Consider the following 14884-nt stretch of genomic DNA (forward strand, 5'->3'; position numbering starts at 1 on the left):
GGTACACAGATCCTAGAAAGTTGCCACCCAGGTTGCCAGGGTTATTAAGAAGGCATACAGTGTTTTAGCTTTTATTAATAGAGGGATTGAGTTCCAGAACCATGAGGTTATGCTGCAGCTGTACAAAACTCTGGTGCGGCCGTACTTGGAGTGTTGTGTACAGTTCTGGTCACTGTTGCCTGGTATGGAGGGCAGGTCTTACGAGGAAAGGCTGAGGGACTTGAGGCTGTTTTTGTTGGATAGAAGAAGATTGAGAGGTAACTTAATAGAGACATATAAGATAATCAGAGGGTTAGATAGGGTGGACAGGGATAGCCTTTTTCCAAGTATGATGACGGCGAGCACGAGGGGGCATAGCTCTAAATTGAGGAGTGATAGATATAGGACAGATGTCAGAGGTAGTTTCTTTACTCAGAGAGTAGGAAGGATATGGAAGGATATGGAATGCTTTGCCTGTAATGGTAGTAGATTCGCCAACTTTAAGTGCATTTAAGTCGTCATTGGACAAGCATATGGACGTACATGGAATTGTATAGGTTAGATGAGGTTCAGATTGGTATGACTGGTCGGCGCAACACCGAGGGCTGAAGGGCCTGTACTGCGCTGTAATGTTCTATAAAACTTGATCTACTTTTGGGAAATAACGTGGGACAGGTAACTGAGGTGTCAGTGGGGGAGCACTTTGGAGCCATAATTTTATTAGTGATGGAAAAAGATAAACAGGATCTAAAAGTTTAATTTCTAAATTAGAGGAAGGCCAATTTTGACACTATTAGGCAAGAACATTCAAATGTCGATTGGGGTGGATATTTAGAGGTAAAGGGAAATGGCAAGCCTTCCAAAATGAGATAATGGGAGTCCAGAGACATTATGTTCCCTGTTAGGATGAAGGGAATGGTAGGTATAGGGAATGCTGGCTGACTAAAGAAATTCAGGTGTCAACCTGGGTGGCAACTTTCAACGATCTGTGTACCTGGACACCGAGATCTCTCTGTTCATCTACACTACCAAGAATCTATCAAACCATAAAATACAGCCATTCCCATCAATCATATTATGGCGCTCTTTGTTCAGAAATAGGACCTTGGTAATATTCGAGTTGTGATGACAGGCATTTCACAAAAACTTTCAGCAATATTCATTGGTCTATATAGTTTCTATATTACAGGGAAATTAGAAGCTATGTCTTATGCTGTAGCCAAGCCATCAATTGATTCTCAGTATTTATAGGATGCTTGATAACTACCATATACCACCACATTTCATAAAAATTGTACATGTTTCCTTTCATCCAATCAGGCTAAACCCATTGATTTGACTAACTTTAAATAACTTCAGAAAAGGTTTACAAGGATGCTGCCAGGGTTGGAGGGTTTGAGCTATTAGGGAGAGGCTGAATAGCCTGGGGCTGTTTCCCCTGGAGCGTCAGAGACTGAGGGATGACTTTAAAGAGGTTTATAAAATCATGAGGGACATGGATAGGGTAAATAGACAAGGTCTTTTTCCCAGGATGGGCGAGTCCAAAACTAGGGAGCATAGATCTAAAGTGAGAGGGGAAGATTTAAAAGGGACATAAAGGGTAACTCTTCCACACAGAGGGTGGGGCATGTATGGACTAAGCTGCCAGAGGAATTAATGGAGCCTGGGACAATTATAGCATTTAAAAGGCATCTGGATGGGTATACAAATAGGAAGGATTTGGAGAGATAGAGAGATATGGGCCAAATGCTGGCAAACAGAACTAGATTTATTCAGGACAGCATGGACGAGTTGGACCGAAGGATCTGTTTCTGTGCTGTACATTTCTATGTCTCTATAACCTTGTTATTCTGGAAGGCTCTCCTCTTCTTAGTTGCTTGGAAAGTCTGGGCAAATTTGCTACAATTGTGTTAAATGGGGACTGGTGCAATATGCAGGGCCTGTCCAGCTTGAAAGGTTTTGTCTGTCATACTGTGGAAACAGATGGTCGGTGTTTCTCAGTTAATTCATGGTTGTTCCTACCTTTGTCCCCTCAACTACTTGAGCCATCCATTACCAGGTCTGGCTGAATGCAAGTTTCAACAACTGTCATTCCTTTCTGCCAAAATTAGCCACCCACTACTTTAGGATCATCCTGTACAGCTCCTTTTCTTTACAACTGAAGTTGAGATACAGGTAAGCAGCAAATGGTAGAGCTGACTTGGGAAGATGAATTGCCCAGTCCAGTTCCTATAATCTTCTCCTTAAATTATTTTACACTTTCCCATACAACCTTATCTTCAACAAGAAGAGCATGGATATCTTTAAGACTGACACCATCACTCACCTAACCTTTCTGGTTGTTCTATTCCTCCTTAACTAATCATTAACTAATCTCCAAATCATAACTAATCATTGACAGTGCAGCTGTAGAAATGACTTCTGTCTTGTAATATGACTGCTAAAATTTTCCAGGTCTTATTCCTGACTGCTACTTTTTCTGATTATAAATATGTATATTGACAACATCAGTGCTAGCTCTCCCCTACTACCAACAACCCATCTTTGGTCTCCATATTAACAAACCTGTCATTTGACACCCAATCTTCTATAATCTGCAATTTCTAACAAATAAACACTGGGATAACCAATACCATTATTTTCAGCCCTCACTGAACACCAACTCCATTCCTCTTTTCCCCAACATCTTCTCTCTCAGATTGAAATAAAAAGCCTCAGCATGCTACTTAACCCTGAACTGTGCTTCCACTCTCAAGCTGAAAATGTGTTGCTGGAAAAGCGCAGCAGGTCAGGCAGCATCCAGGGAACAGGAGAATCGACATTTCGGGCATAAGCCCTTCCAATCTCAACCCTGATTCAACTCACATTCTTAGATTAGATTACTTACAGTGTGGAAACAGGCCCTTCGGCCCAACAAGTCCACACCAACCCTCCGAAGAGCAACCCACCCAGACCCATTCCCCTCCGTTTACCTCTTCACCTAACACTATGGGCAATTTAGCATGGCCAATTCACCTAACCTGCACATTTTTGGATTATGGGAGGAAACCGGAGCATTCGGAGGAAATCCACACAGGCACAGGGAGAACGTGCAAACTCCACACAGACAGCTGCCTCATGCTTCATGTATTTCAGTTAATCCAAAACTCAGTTGACTGCTCATTCTGCAACCTACTGATAGCAGTGTAAAAACCTTATTCTATGAGATTTACAAGATATAGTTAAAATGCCAGTTGAAATTTCTACATTAAAAATTATCTAGAGAAATTAGCAAAGATTCAACCCCACCTTATCTGTAAGTTGGAAAACCTGCAAGACGACTATAACTGAAGTCTTTGTTTCAACTTTCAAAAATAATACTTTGCCTGGAAAGCTCTGCCTGCACAAAATTATTTAGGTGACAGGTTAGTAAGAGAATGCAAATATGGAATACCCACCATTTTAAGTTGTAACTAATGACAGGTTACGTGTTCAGGATATTATACCTCAATAGGGCACTTTCTATTTTCTTCCTATTTAAGTCGTGAACAGTGTTATTGGGAGCACACCTCCACAATTTTGTAACTAAGTCACTATCCACAATTAGCAGCGAGTTGAACTCAGGATGTGTAGCCATGAAAATTGATGCTCACACACGGTTCCTACAAAGCTCTGTAACAGGATAAGTGATTTGCACATTATAATGCTATATAGGCTAGTCAGTATTGATGAGAACCAGGGAAAATCTTTTCATTCGAAGTAATCCATTCAATCATCTCATAAATGTGAACACATTTCTTGCACACTTACCATCATTTTGTACTCTTCATGTGTCCTACAAACTTCACCCTACAAGAATAATGTTTTTTAAATTAGCACGAGTATTCAATGCTGCATACGTATTGCATATAAATAGTATGCGAGTAGAATCAAGAGAACGCCAACTCAAAAGGGCTACAGAGGACCTAGTGGCTTACATATAAACAATTATATCCTCACACAATATAACTTGTGTTAAGTTCATTATCTGGAGTCTAGGGGATAAGAGACAGCAGGAATTATGGAATCACCATTATTTTTATTCTTTGAAGTTTCCAGAATCAAGTCATAGAAACAGAGAAGATAGTAACAGGAAGAGGCCATTTGGCGTTTTGAGCTTGCTCTGCCATTCATCATAATCATGGCTGATCACACAACTCAGCAGCCTAATCCTGCTTTGTCCCCATAACCTTTGACCTCATTTGCCCCAAGTGCTATAGCTCTTGAATACATTCAATGTTTTGGCATCAGCTACTTCCTATGGTAATGAATTCCACAGACTCTCCACTCTTTAGGTGACAAAATTGCTCCTCATCTCCGTCCTAAATGGTCCACCCCAAATCCTCAGACTGTGACCCCTTGTTCTGGACACCCACCATCAGGAACATCCTCCCTGCATCTACCTGTCTAGTCCTGTTACAATTTTATAAGACTCTATGATAGCCCCCTCACTCATCTGAACTCCAGCAAAAAACAATCTTAACCTAGTCAATCTCTCCTCATATATCAGTCCTGCCATCCCCGGAATCAGCCTTTGCTGCACACACTCGAGAGCAAGAGCATCCTTCCCAGAAAAGGAGTCCAAAACTGCACACAATATTCTTGATATGGCCTCACCTAGGTCCTGTATAACAGCAACAACACATCCCTGTTCCTGTACTCAAAAGTTCTCGCAATGAAGGCCAACATACCATTTGCCTTCTTCACCGCCTGGTGCACAAGGACACCCAGATCCCACTACTCACTCCCTCTCCCAATTTACAGCCATTCAGGTAGTAATCTGCCTTATTGTTTTTGCTTCCAAAGTGAATAACCTCACATTTATGCAAATCATACTGCATGTGCCATTGATTTGCCCACTCACCTAACCTGTCCAGATCATGTTGAATGATCTCTGCATCCTCGCCACAGTTCAACCTCCCTCCCAACTGGTATTATCCGCAGACTTTGAGCGGTTACATTTTGTTCCCTCATCTAAATCATTAATATGTATAGTCCAAGCACTGATCCCTGTGCCGCCCCACTAGTTACTGCCTGTCAATTTGAAAAGGACCCATTAATTCCTACTCTTTCTTTCCTCTATGCCAACCATCTCAATTTACTTCCCCCAATCTTACGTGCTTTAATCTTGCACAATAATTTCTTAGGCGGGACTTTGTCAAACGCTTTATGAAAGTCCAAATATACTACATCAAATGGCTCCTCCTGGTCAACTCTGCTAGTTACATCTTCATAGAGTTCCAACAGATGATTTCCCTTTCACAAATCCATGCTGACTCTGTCTGATTCATTCTAAATACTCTGCTATAAATTTCTTGATAATGGATTCCAGAATTTTCCCCACTGCCGATGCTAGTCTGGCTGGTCTACAATTCCCTTGTTTCTCTCTACCCCACTTTTTTGAATATTGGAATAACCTCAGCTACCTTCCAGACTGCAGTGACTCTTCCAGATACCATAGAATCTTGGAAGGTGACCACCAATGCATCCACTATTTCTAACTAACTATAAAGTTAACTGTAATACTTTGGTAAACTAACAGTTACATATCTGAAATTACTGATCTAGATTTTGAACTGACTGAACTACAATAGTGACTAATAGCCGCTTCTTCTCACCATTTCAGCTACTGTTTACTAAACAACCTTTATCTTAACATACTTAACTTTTTATACCCACTGTAGCAAAGTAACTACAGTAACTAATATCTGTACTACTGACCTCAACCTGTTGTTCATCACTTAACTATTTAGCCTGGTTAATTCTTTGAAAGAACTTTGCATCTTTTCATTCCCCACAACTGACACCACCAGTTCTGATATTTTATTTTCAGATGAAACCATGCTTGTTTAATCTATACCCTTGTTCCATATTGCAAACACAAGCATTCATATAAAAGGGTTGAAGCATACTGCCAATTAAGGGCAAAACTTCAACACTACCTTACAACTAAAAAATATATGGAATCTCAAAGTATCAAAACACATTCTATTCCCAATAATAGAAAAAAACTTTCACAATCGTGTGATGAAAATGCAACAAATAAAGTGACATCTGCTGAAGGTGGGAGGCTGGAAGAACAAAAAAAGCCAGGCAGCATCAGGAGGTGGAAAAGTTGAAATTTTGGGTGTAACTCTTCTTCAGGGCTGGGAGTGGGTTGTAGGGGTAGCTGCAGATAAAGAGGGTGGCGGGGCAGAGTGGTGAAGACAGGTAGAGGGTACAACGTGGTTCGTCAATGAGAGGAATGAATCCAGTTGTGGCAGGGAGGAGTGGAAGGGAGGGGGAGGGGCTGGGAAGGTAGTCGGGGGATGGGAAGGAAGGTTATTTAAAATTGGAGAACTCAATGTTGAGTCCCTGGGGTTGTTGGCTGTCCAGGTGGAAGATGAGATGTTCATGTGTGTATTATAATGTTAGTAAATAGGCAAAAGTTGGATATGGAAAATAATGTGGGAAAATTGTTCATGTTGTTCATTTTGGAAGGAAGAAGGCCACAAAGGGATTAGGAGCAAATTGTGGATGAAATACAGAAAACTAGCATATAAATGCAGCAGGTAATCAGGAAAGCTAATTGATGTGGTTCTGTTCGCCGAGCTGGGAATTTGTGTTGCAGACGTTTCGTCCCCTGTCTAGGTGACATCCTCAGTGCTTGGGAGCCTCCTGTGAAGCGCTTCTGTGATCTTTCCTCCGGCATTTGTAGTGGTTTGAATCTGCTGCTTCCGGTTGTCAGTTCCAGCTGACGTTGCAGTGGCCGGTATATTGGGTCCAGATCGATATACCTTTGTGGTGAATTCTCCGTTAGGTGTTCTCTGTACCATCATGTCTAGGAATGGGAGTTGGTTGTCCTTTTCTTCCTCTCTAGTGAATCGGATTCCTGTGAGTGTGGCGTTGATGATCCGATGTGGGTTCTCTATTTCTGTGTTTTTAATGATTAGAAAGGTGTCATCCACATATCTGACCCAGAGTTTGGGTTGAATTGCGGTAAGACTGTTTGTTCTAATCTTTGCATTACCGCTTCTGCCATGAGTCCAGAGATGGGTGAGCCCATGGGTGTGCCATTGATTTGTTCATATATTTGGTTGTTGAATGTGAAGTGTGTTGTGAGGCACAGGTCCAGTAGTTTGAGTATGCCGTCTTTGTTAATAGGTTCAACATCCTGTTGTCTGTTCTGTATGTCAGCAGGTTGGCTACTGTTTCTCTGGCTAGGGTTTTGTCGATAGAGGTGAACAGTGCCGTTACATCGAATGAGACCATGGTTTCTTCCTTGTCTATGTGTATATTTCTGATGATGTCCAAGAATTCCTGTGTTTATACAAAGGTATACAGGAAAGCCACTCACACAGATCAAGTCCTGAACTACGAAAGCAACCACCCCAACACACACAAAAGAAGTTGCGTCAAGACACTATTCAAAAGAGCCACAACACACTGCAGTACACCAGAACTGCAAAAAGAGGAAGAAGAACACCTATACAATGTATTCGCCAAAAATAGATACCCGCGCAATTTCATCAACAGATGCCTAAGGGAAAGACAACAGAATGAGGACATGCCACAACCCAAAGGACTAGGGGAATTTGTGTTGCAGATGTTTTGTCCCCTGTCTAGGTGACATCGTCAGGGCTTGGGAGCTTCCTGTGAAGCCCATCTGGGATGTTTTTTCCGACATTTATAGGACAGCTGGAACTGACAACCGGAAGCGGCAGATTCAAACCACTACAAATGCTGGAGGAAAGATTACAGAAGCGCTTCACAGGAGGCTCCCAAGCACTGAGGATGTCACCTAGACAGGGGACAAAACGTCTGCAACACAAATTCCCAGCTCGGCGAACAGAACCACAACAACGAGCACCCGAGCTACGAATCTTCTCACAAACTTTGAAAAGCTAATTGATTTGGCCTTTATTTCAAGGGGGTTGGAGTGTCAGAGTACATTGGAAAGACCACATTGTTGTATTGTGAGCAGTTTTGGTCCCCTTATTTAAGGAAATATACATTTCATTGCAGGCAATTCAAGCAAGATTCACTACAATGAGCCTATGTATGGTTCCCTTGTCTAATCAGCAAAGATTAAGCAGGTTAGGTCTCCACTTGTTAGAAATCACAGCAATGAGAGATATTCTCACTGAAACAAAAAGGATTCTTCAGGAGCTTGACAGGGTAAATGCTGATAGGATGTTTCCCTTCAAAGGGGAGTCTTGGTCTAGAGAGCACAGTCTAAGGATAAAAGGGTATCAATTTAAGACTGAGATGAGGAGAAACTATTCTTCTGAGAAGGTTCTTTGGAACTCCTTGCCACAGGGAGTGTAGTAGCACAGTCCTCATGGTTATTTAAGTTCGAGCTAGATTCTTGGCCAGTAGGGAAATCAAGAGTTACAGAGAAAGGGAAAGGACGCGGACGTGAGAAGTGTTGAAACTGCCATGTTCCTATTGAATGGCAGAGTGGGCTCAAGGGACTGCCTACTCCTGTTTCTAGTTCTAATGGTCTTATTTTCCACCTAATAATGTGATCTTGTCTGCTTGTAAAGGCATGGGCTTCACTGATTAGGATTTACTCTCTCACACAAAATGACACTTGACCAAATAGCAGTTTGATAGAAGACTTTTTTGATCCTTAAGACGAAGAAATGCAACAGGGCACTAATAATCAGAAAACCAAGACTGCTTTAGTATTGGTTCATTTGCTTACAAGATTTACCATGTGGCTAACTGATAATAGATTAATACTTGACAAATTCCTTCAAAGCAACACAGTGTAATGAAAATACAACACACCAGTACTTTATTATATTTGTTACACAACTCAATAAACAACAATTGGCAACCTAATGAAGGGCTTATGCCTGAAACGTCGATATTTCTGCTCCTCTGATGCTGTCTGACCTGCTGTGCTTTGCCAGCACCACACGCTCAACAACAATTGGCAACCATTTTGTAGACTTAATAAGATAATTCAACACAGTCTTCTGATGGTGTCTATCACATAGGATCACAAAAATTCCAAACAAAATTAATGGAAATTTTTAATTGTATCCTGACTTCTTTACTGCATTGAAATGACAAAGATCAAAACTGGCAAATTTATTTTTAAAATGACTTAAAACAATGAAAATATGTAATATTTTTACCATTAGTTATGTAGTTTGCTTTGCTCACTCGAATAGCCTCGACCTGGCATTAGCCCAAGTAGCAATGCTCTCAATCTGAGTTCGTGCTTTTCATATTGGTATTAGCTACACTGACAAGATTATGACAAAGAACATCAATCTTGCAGCGCCTTATAGGATTGAAGTTTAATGGTGTAAGGCCAAAAGGATTATTAAAGGAACAAGTTCTGTTCTTTATTTGTTTGGGGTCTGTGGGTGTTGCTGGCTAGGCCAGCATTTATTACCTATCTTAACTGCCTAGAGGGCAGTAAAGAATCAATTACATTATTATGGGTCTGAAATCATTTGCAAGACAGACCAGTAAGAATGGAAGATTTCTTTCCCTAAAGGACATTAGTGAAGCAGATGGTTTTTAGGACAATTGCTATATGGTGAACATTAGAATAGTTCTAAACTGAGTTTTAAAATTGAAATTTCAAAATTTTGTGCCCAGAATATTAGCTTGAGTTTCTGCATTACTAGCTCTTTGACATTACTGCTATACCACGACAATACCTCACCTTGTGGTAAAGAAATAAGGTGTGTCTACAGGAATTAAGTATGAGGCATTTAAAATGTAATAAAAGAGAAAAATCCAAACTAGCAAAACCTGTTATCATTAAATCTGTTTTGTCCTCCACTTATCACAAACCGTCCCTGTTGTTCTCCTCTCCACCCCTTTTTCCCTACACTTGCTCACAATCTATTACATTTCCAAGTTTCCATAATTCTGGTGTGTGGTAACAAATCTGAAATGTTGGTTGGGATAGTGCCAGACTTCTGGGGACAGGCTGGGAGGTGGGATGTCTCACAAAATGGCACTGCATAACATTGGAAGGATTGTAGATAACATTCTGACCACCAGAGAATACTTTTGTGGTGGGGCTGGTGGTAAGGCAGCTGCACACTAATGAGAGGCAGGAGGCCATCAAAACTATTAGCAGGCCACAAAGGAATTATTCCCACACCTGCCAGCATTTTCATGGCATATGAAAAGGATCCTGCCATGTGGCGAGACCCCAGGTAAGCTGTGGTGGCTAACCTATGGGCTCCTGTTGAGTCAGAGGGGTGTGACGCATCTTTTATGGCTACTCCACAGCTTCCCAGTAGCAATACTGGCTCCAATGTCACCACTAAAGAATTAATGCCAGGACCTGCCTGTATGTGAAACACAGAAAGACCTCCCTGGCCTTTGAGGCACCCAAACATGGAAGAACCCTTAGCAGTAGACATTTCTAATCAGTGGCACTGTTACCGATGGCAAATTGCCAGCCTTCTGATTGGGCTGACACTTCAGATTCAAGCCACTATCCTCAACTGTTGTGGCAAACAATCTGAAGTTCTATCTCCAAATAAAATGCCACCCAGGTCCTACAGTGTGTCCTCTGGCTCACAACTTACTTTTGATTCTGGTCAACTGGAATTGATAATGGCGATTAATATTATTTCTCTTTCTACAGGTGGTGTCAGAACTGCTAAGTGTCTCCAAGTTTGGTTTTTAATTCAGAATTTTAATTTCTTAAAGTATTTTGCTTCTGTACTAACATCTTACATAGATTTCTTGAGCATGAATCATTTTACATACCTGAATTAAAAATAAGCAGCACTTTGCCAATTTTACAAATAACACAAAACACATACCAAAGTCAAAAACGAGATCTTTCTCAAACCACATGAGCTTGCTAGCGTTCTACAAAGACCATAGTGAAGAACCAGCAAACAGCTGACAAGTGCATCCCTCCATCTGATCAAGCAGCTGTTAAGTGGGTCTCATACCCAGCGAAAATACATGGATACTCCTTGTCAAGAAAATCAGGTTCCTCAAGGTCAGGGCAGGCCATTAGCAATGCTCATAAAAGTTATAATGAGGCTTGGCTTTTACGCAGAACAAAGACGGACTTTTCTTTAAACCAGTCATTAGGAATGGCAACTTGATCTGTAAACTCAATTGGTGATAAGAGTAGCACAAGCAAGACCTACAGGATCTCTACTCACACAAGCACCATGCACATTTTCTTAATCTTGTTACATAGCTTGTCCTCCACTAAAGTACCAATTTGCAAAATCCCATTTCAAAAAAAAGTAAGAAATCCTGTGTCATAGAGTCATAGAGATGTACAGCATGGAAACAGACCCTTCGGTCTAACCCGTCCATGCCGACCAGATATCCCAATCCAATCTAGACTCACCTGCCAGCACCTGGCCCATATCCCTTCGAACCCTTCCTATTCATATACCCATCCAAATGCCTCTTAAATGTCGCAATTATACTAGCCTCCACCACTTCCATACACATACCACCCTCTGTGTGAAAAAGTTGCCCCTTCAGTCTTTTTTATATCTTTCCCCTCTCACCCTAAACCTATGCTCTCTAGTTCTGGAATCCCCCATCCCAGGGAAAAGACTTTGTCTATTTATCCTATCCATGCCCCTCATAACTTTGTAAACCTCTATAAGGTTTATAGAGGTTCCGACGCTCCAGGGAAAACAGCCCAAACCTGTTCAGCTTCTCCCTATAGCTCAAATCCTCCAACACTGGCAACATCCTTGTAAATCTTTTCTGAACCCTTTCAAGTTTCACAACATCTTTCCGATAGGAAAGAGACCAGAACTGCACGCAATATTCCAACAGTGGCCTAACCAATGTCCTGTACAGCCGCAACATGACCTCCCAACCCCTGTACTCAATACTTTGACCAATAAAAGAAAGCATGCCAAATGCCTTCTTCACTATCCTATCTACCTGCGACTCTACTTTCAATGAGTTATGAACCTGCACTCCAAATCTCTTTGTTCAGCAACACTCCTGAGGACCTGACCATTAAGTGTATAAGTGCTGCAAAGATTTGCTTTCTCAAAATGCAGCACCTCGCATTTATTTGAATTAAACCCCATCTGCCACGGCTCAGCCTATTGGCCGTCTGATCAAGATCCTGTTGTAATCTGCCCCTCTTCGCTGTCCACCACACCTCCAATTTTGGTGTCATCTGCAAATTTACTAACTGTATAAATCCCCAGAACCTGATCAGGTATACCCAAGAACTCTGTGGGACGCTAGAGAGGTGACTGCTGGGCCTCTTGCTAAGATATTTGTATCATCGATAGTCCACTGGGATTTGAGTAATTAATTCTCTCTTCACACTTCAGAGCCCCAATTGGATTTAACCCTTGATACACTCCATTGCAAACAGCATAATACACTTAACAGGGTGGTGAAGGTGGTGTTTGGTAGGCATGTCTTATTTGGTCAGAGTATTGAGTATAAGAGTTGGTATGTCACTTTACAGCTGTACAAGACATTGGTAAAGCCACACTTGGGATGCTGTGTACAATTCTAGTCACATTGCTATAGGAGGGTTGTAAAAAACTGGAAAGGGTGTAACAAAGATTTACAAGGATGTTACCAAGACTGGAGGGTGAGAGTTACAAGGAGAAGCTGGATAGACTGGAATTTTTTCCTCTGGAGTGTAGGAGGCTGAGGGTTTACCTTATACAGGTTTATAAAATCATGAGGGGCATAGATAAGCTGAATAGCTTACGGAAGTGTAAAATGAGAGGACACAGGTTTAAGGTGAGAAGAGAAAGATATAAAAGGGACCTGAGGGGTAACCATCTCACACAGAGGGTGGTGCATATATTGAATGAGCTGCCGGAGGAAGTGGTGGAGGTTGGTACAGTTACGACATTTAAAAGACATGTGACATTTAACAAGGTTAGGTTGTCCTTGGGTTTTTTTCAGTGCGGTCATAAACACAGAGGTTCCAGGAGGTCTGGTTTGGATGGATTTTGAGAAAGGCTTTCAACTTTTTAAAAAACATCCGTACAATGAACGGACAGTGGCCCGTTCTCCCAGTTCAGCTTTTCTTTGGTTTGGTTTGGTTTTAGCAAATGGTCTGGTTTTTTTGAGGCTGCTGGTAAAAGAAACAGCTACATGGAAGAAGGTGTTCCATGCTGAATCTCTCTGACATCTCTCTCTCCTATAAGTTCCTGTGTTTGATTTTACTTTTTTTGCCAAGGGATGTTCATGGGGATTGTTGCGGGAACTTGGAACAGCATCATTAAATTGGGATAGTCTGTTGGGTTTTCAGATAGATTAAGATATTCTGGATTCTGTTCTCTTTTGTTCGTGTTTCATTGAGTACTCTAAATAAATTCTGTTTTGATTAAAACTGTGGGGTTTTGACCATCTGCATCACTCCTGGAATATCCACCTTGCACTTGCTTAAAAGAACTAGAAAAGATAGGGTGTGGGCTACCTTCTTGAAATGTTTTGAGGGGTTCTGGCCTGGTCCATAATCGATATTTGGACAAGTACACAGAGTGCAAATCAGAGTCGAAGAGTGTGGTGCTGGAAAAGCACACCCGGTCAAGAAGCATCCGAGACGCAGGAGAGTCGACGTTTTGAGCATAAGCTCTTCATCAGGAATGAGGGAGTGGCCCAAGGGGGTGGAAGATAAATGGAAGGGAGTGGGGCTGGAGAGGAAAGGTAGCTGGGAATGTAGATGAAGATGGGGATGAAGGTGATAAGTCGAAGAGGAGGGTGGAGCAAATAGGTGGGAAGGAAGATAGGCAGGTAGGATAGCTCAAGAGGACCATGCCAAGTTGGACGGTTGGATCTGGGATAAGGTGGGGAAAAAGGAAATGGAGAAACTGGTGAAATCCACATTGATCCCATGTGGTTGGAGGGTCCCAAGGTGGAAGAACAGGCGTTCTTTCTCCAGGCGTGAGTGGAGGAGGCCCAGGATTGCGTGTCCTTAGCAGTGTCGAAGGGGGAGGTAGAGTGCTCAGCTACAGAACAGTGGAGTTGTTTAGTGTGTGTGTAGCAGAAATGTTTTTTGAAACTTTCCGCAAGTTGGTGCCCTGTCTCCCCAATGTAGAGGAGACCAAATCGAGAGCAACCGACACAGTAGATGACGTGTGTGGAAGTACAGGTAAATCTCTGTCGGATGTGGAAGGATCCTTTGTGGCCTCAGACAGAGGTGAGGGGGTGTGTGGGCACAGGTTTTGTACTTCTTGCAGTGGCAGGGGAAGGTGCCAGGAGTGCAGGGTGGGTTGGTGGGGGGCGTGAACCTAACAAGGGAGACACAGAGGGAATGGTCTCTCCAGAATGCAGATAGGGGTGGGGAGAGAAATATATCCCTGGTGGTGGGGTCTGTTTGTAGGTGGCAGAAATGGCAGAGGACGATGTAATGTATCCCGAGGGTGGGGTGGAAGAACTTGGTTGGGTGAGGGGGGGGGGGGGTTTGTTCTGTCCTTGTTGCGATTGGAAGGGTGGGGTTGAAGGGTGCAGGTATGAGAAGTGAAGCAGATGCACTGGAGGGCACTGTTAACCATGTGGGAGGGGCAATTGCAGTCTTTGAAGGAGGCCATCTGGAATGTTTTATGGTGGAATTGGTCCTCCTGGGAGCAGGTCTGGTGGAGGCAGACGAATTGGGAATAAGGGATAGACACAATGGCTAAATGGCCTCCATCTGCTCCCAGGAGGACCAGTTCCAATATCGAACAACCCAGATGGCCTTTTTCTTCAAAGACTGCAATTTCCCCCCAGACGTGGCTGACGATGCTCTCCACCGCATCTCCTCCACTTCCCACTCCTCCGTCCTTGAACCCCGCCCCTCCAATCGCCACCAGGACATAACCCCACTGGTCCTCACCTACCACCATATACATCGTATCATCCATCGTCATTTTCGCCACCTCCAAACGGACCCCACCACCAGGGATATATTTCCCTCCCCTCCCCT

General features: G+C 42.5%; 1 protein-coding gene across 3 annotated transcripts in view; it reads right to left on the bottom strand.

The window, feature by feature from the left end:
- Positions 1–14884, bottom strand: part of LOC122553883 (coiled-coil domain-containing protein 9-like) — a 284191-nt gene that overhangs the window by 255464 nt on the left and 13843 nt on the right. For 2 of the 3 annotated variants that reach the window (XM_043698344.1, XM_043698343.1), the window contains exon 3: positions 3769–3807. The exons of the other annotated variant lie outside the window; for it this stretch is intronic. In XM_043698344.1, coding sequence (XP_043554279.1) covers positions 3769–3774 — 6 coding nt within the window. In that variant the 5' untranslated portion in view covers positions 3775–3807. The remainder of the gene's footprint in view (positions 1–3768; positions 3808–14884) is intronic. 3 annotated transcript variants of the gene reach the window in all.

This window comes from Chiloscyllium plagiosum, chromosome 10 (assembly GCF_004010195.1).
Source record: "Chiloscyllium plagiosum isolate BGI_BamShark_2017 chromosome 10, ASM401019v2, whole genome shotgun sequence".
In the NCBI taxonomy this organism is placed as follows: domain Eukaryota; kingdom Metazoa; phylum Chordata; class Chondrichthyes; order Orectolobiformes; family Hemiscylliidae; genus Chiloscyllium; species Chiloscyllium plagiosum.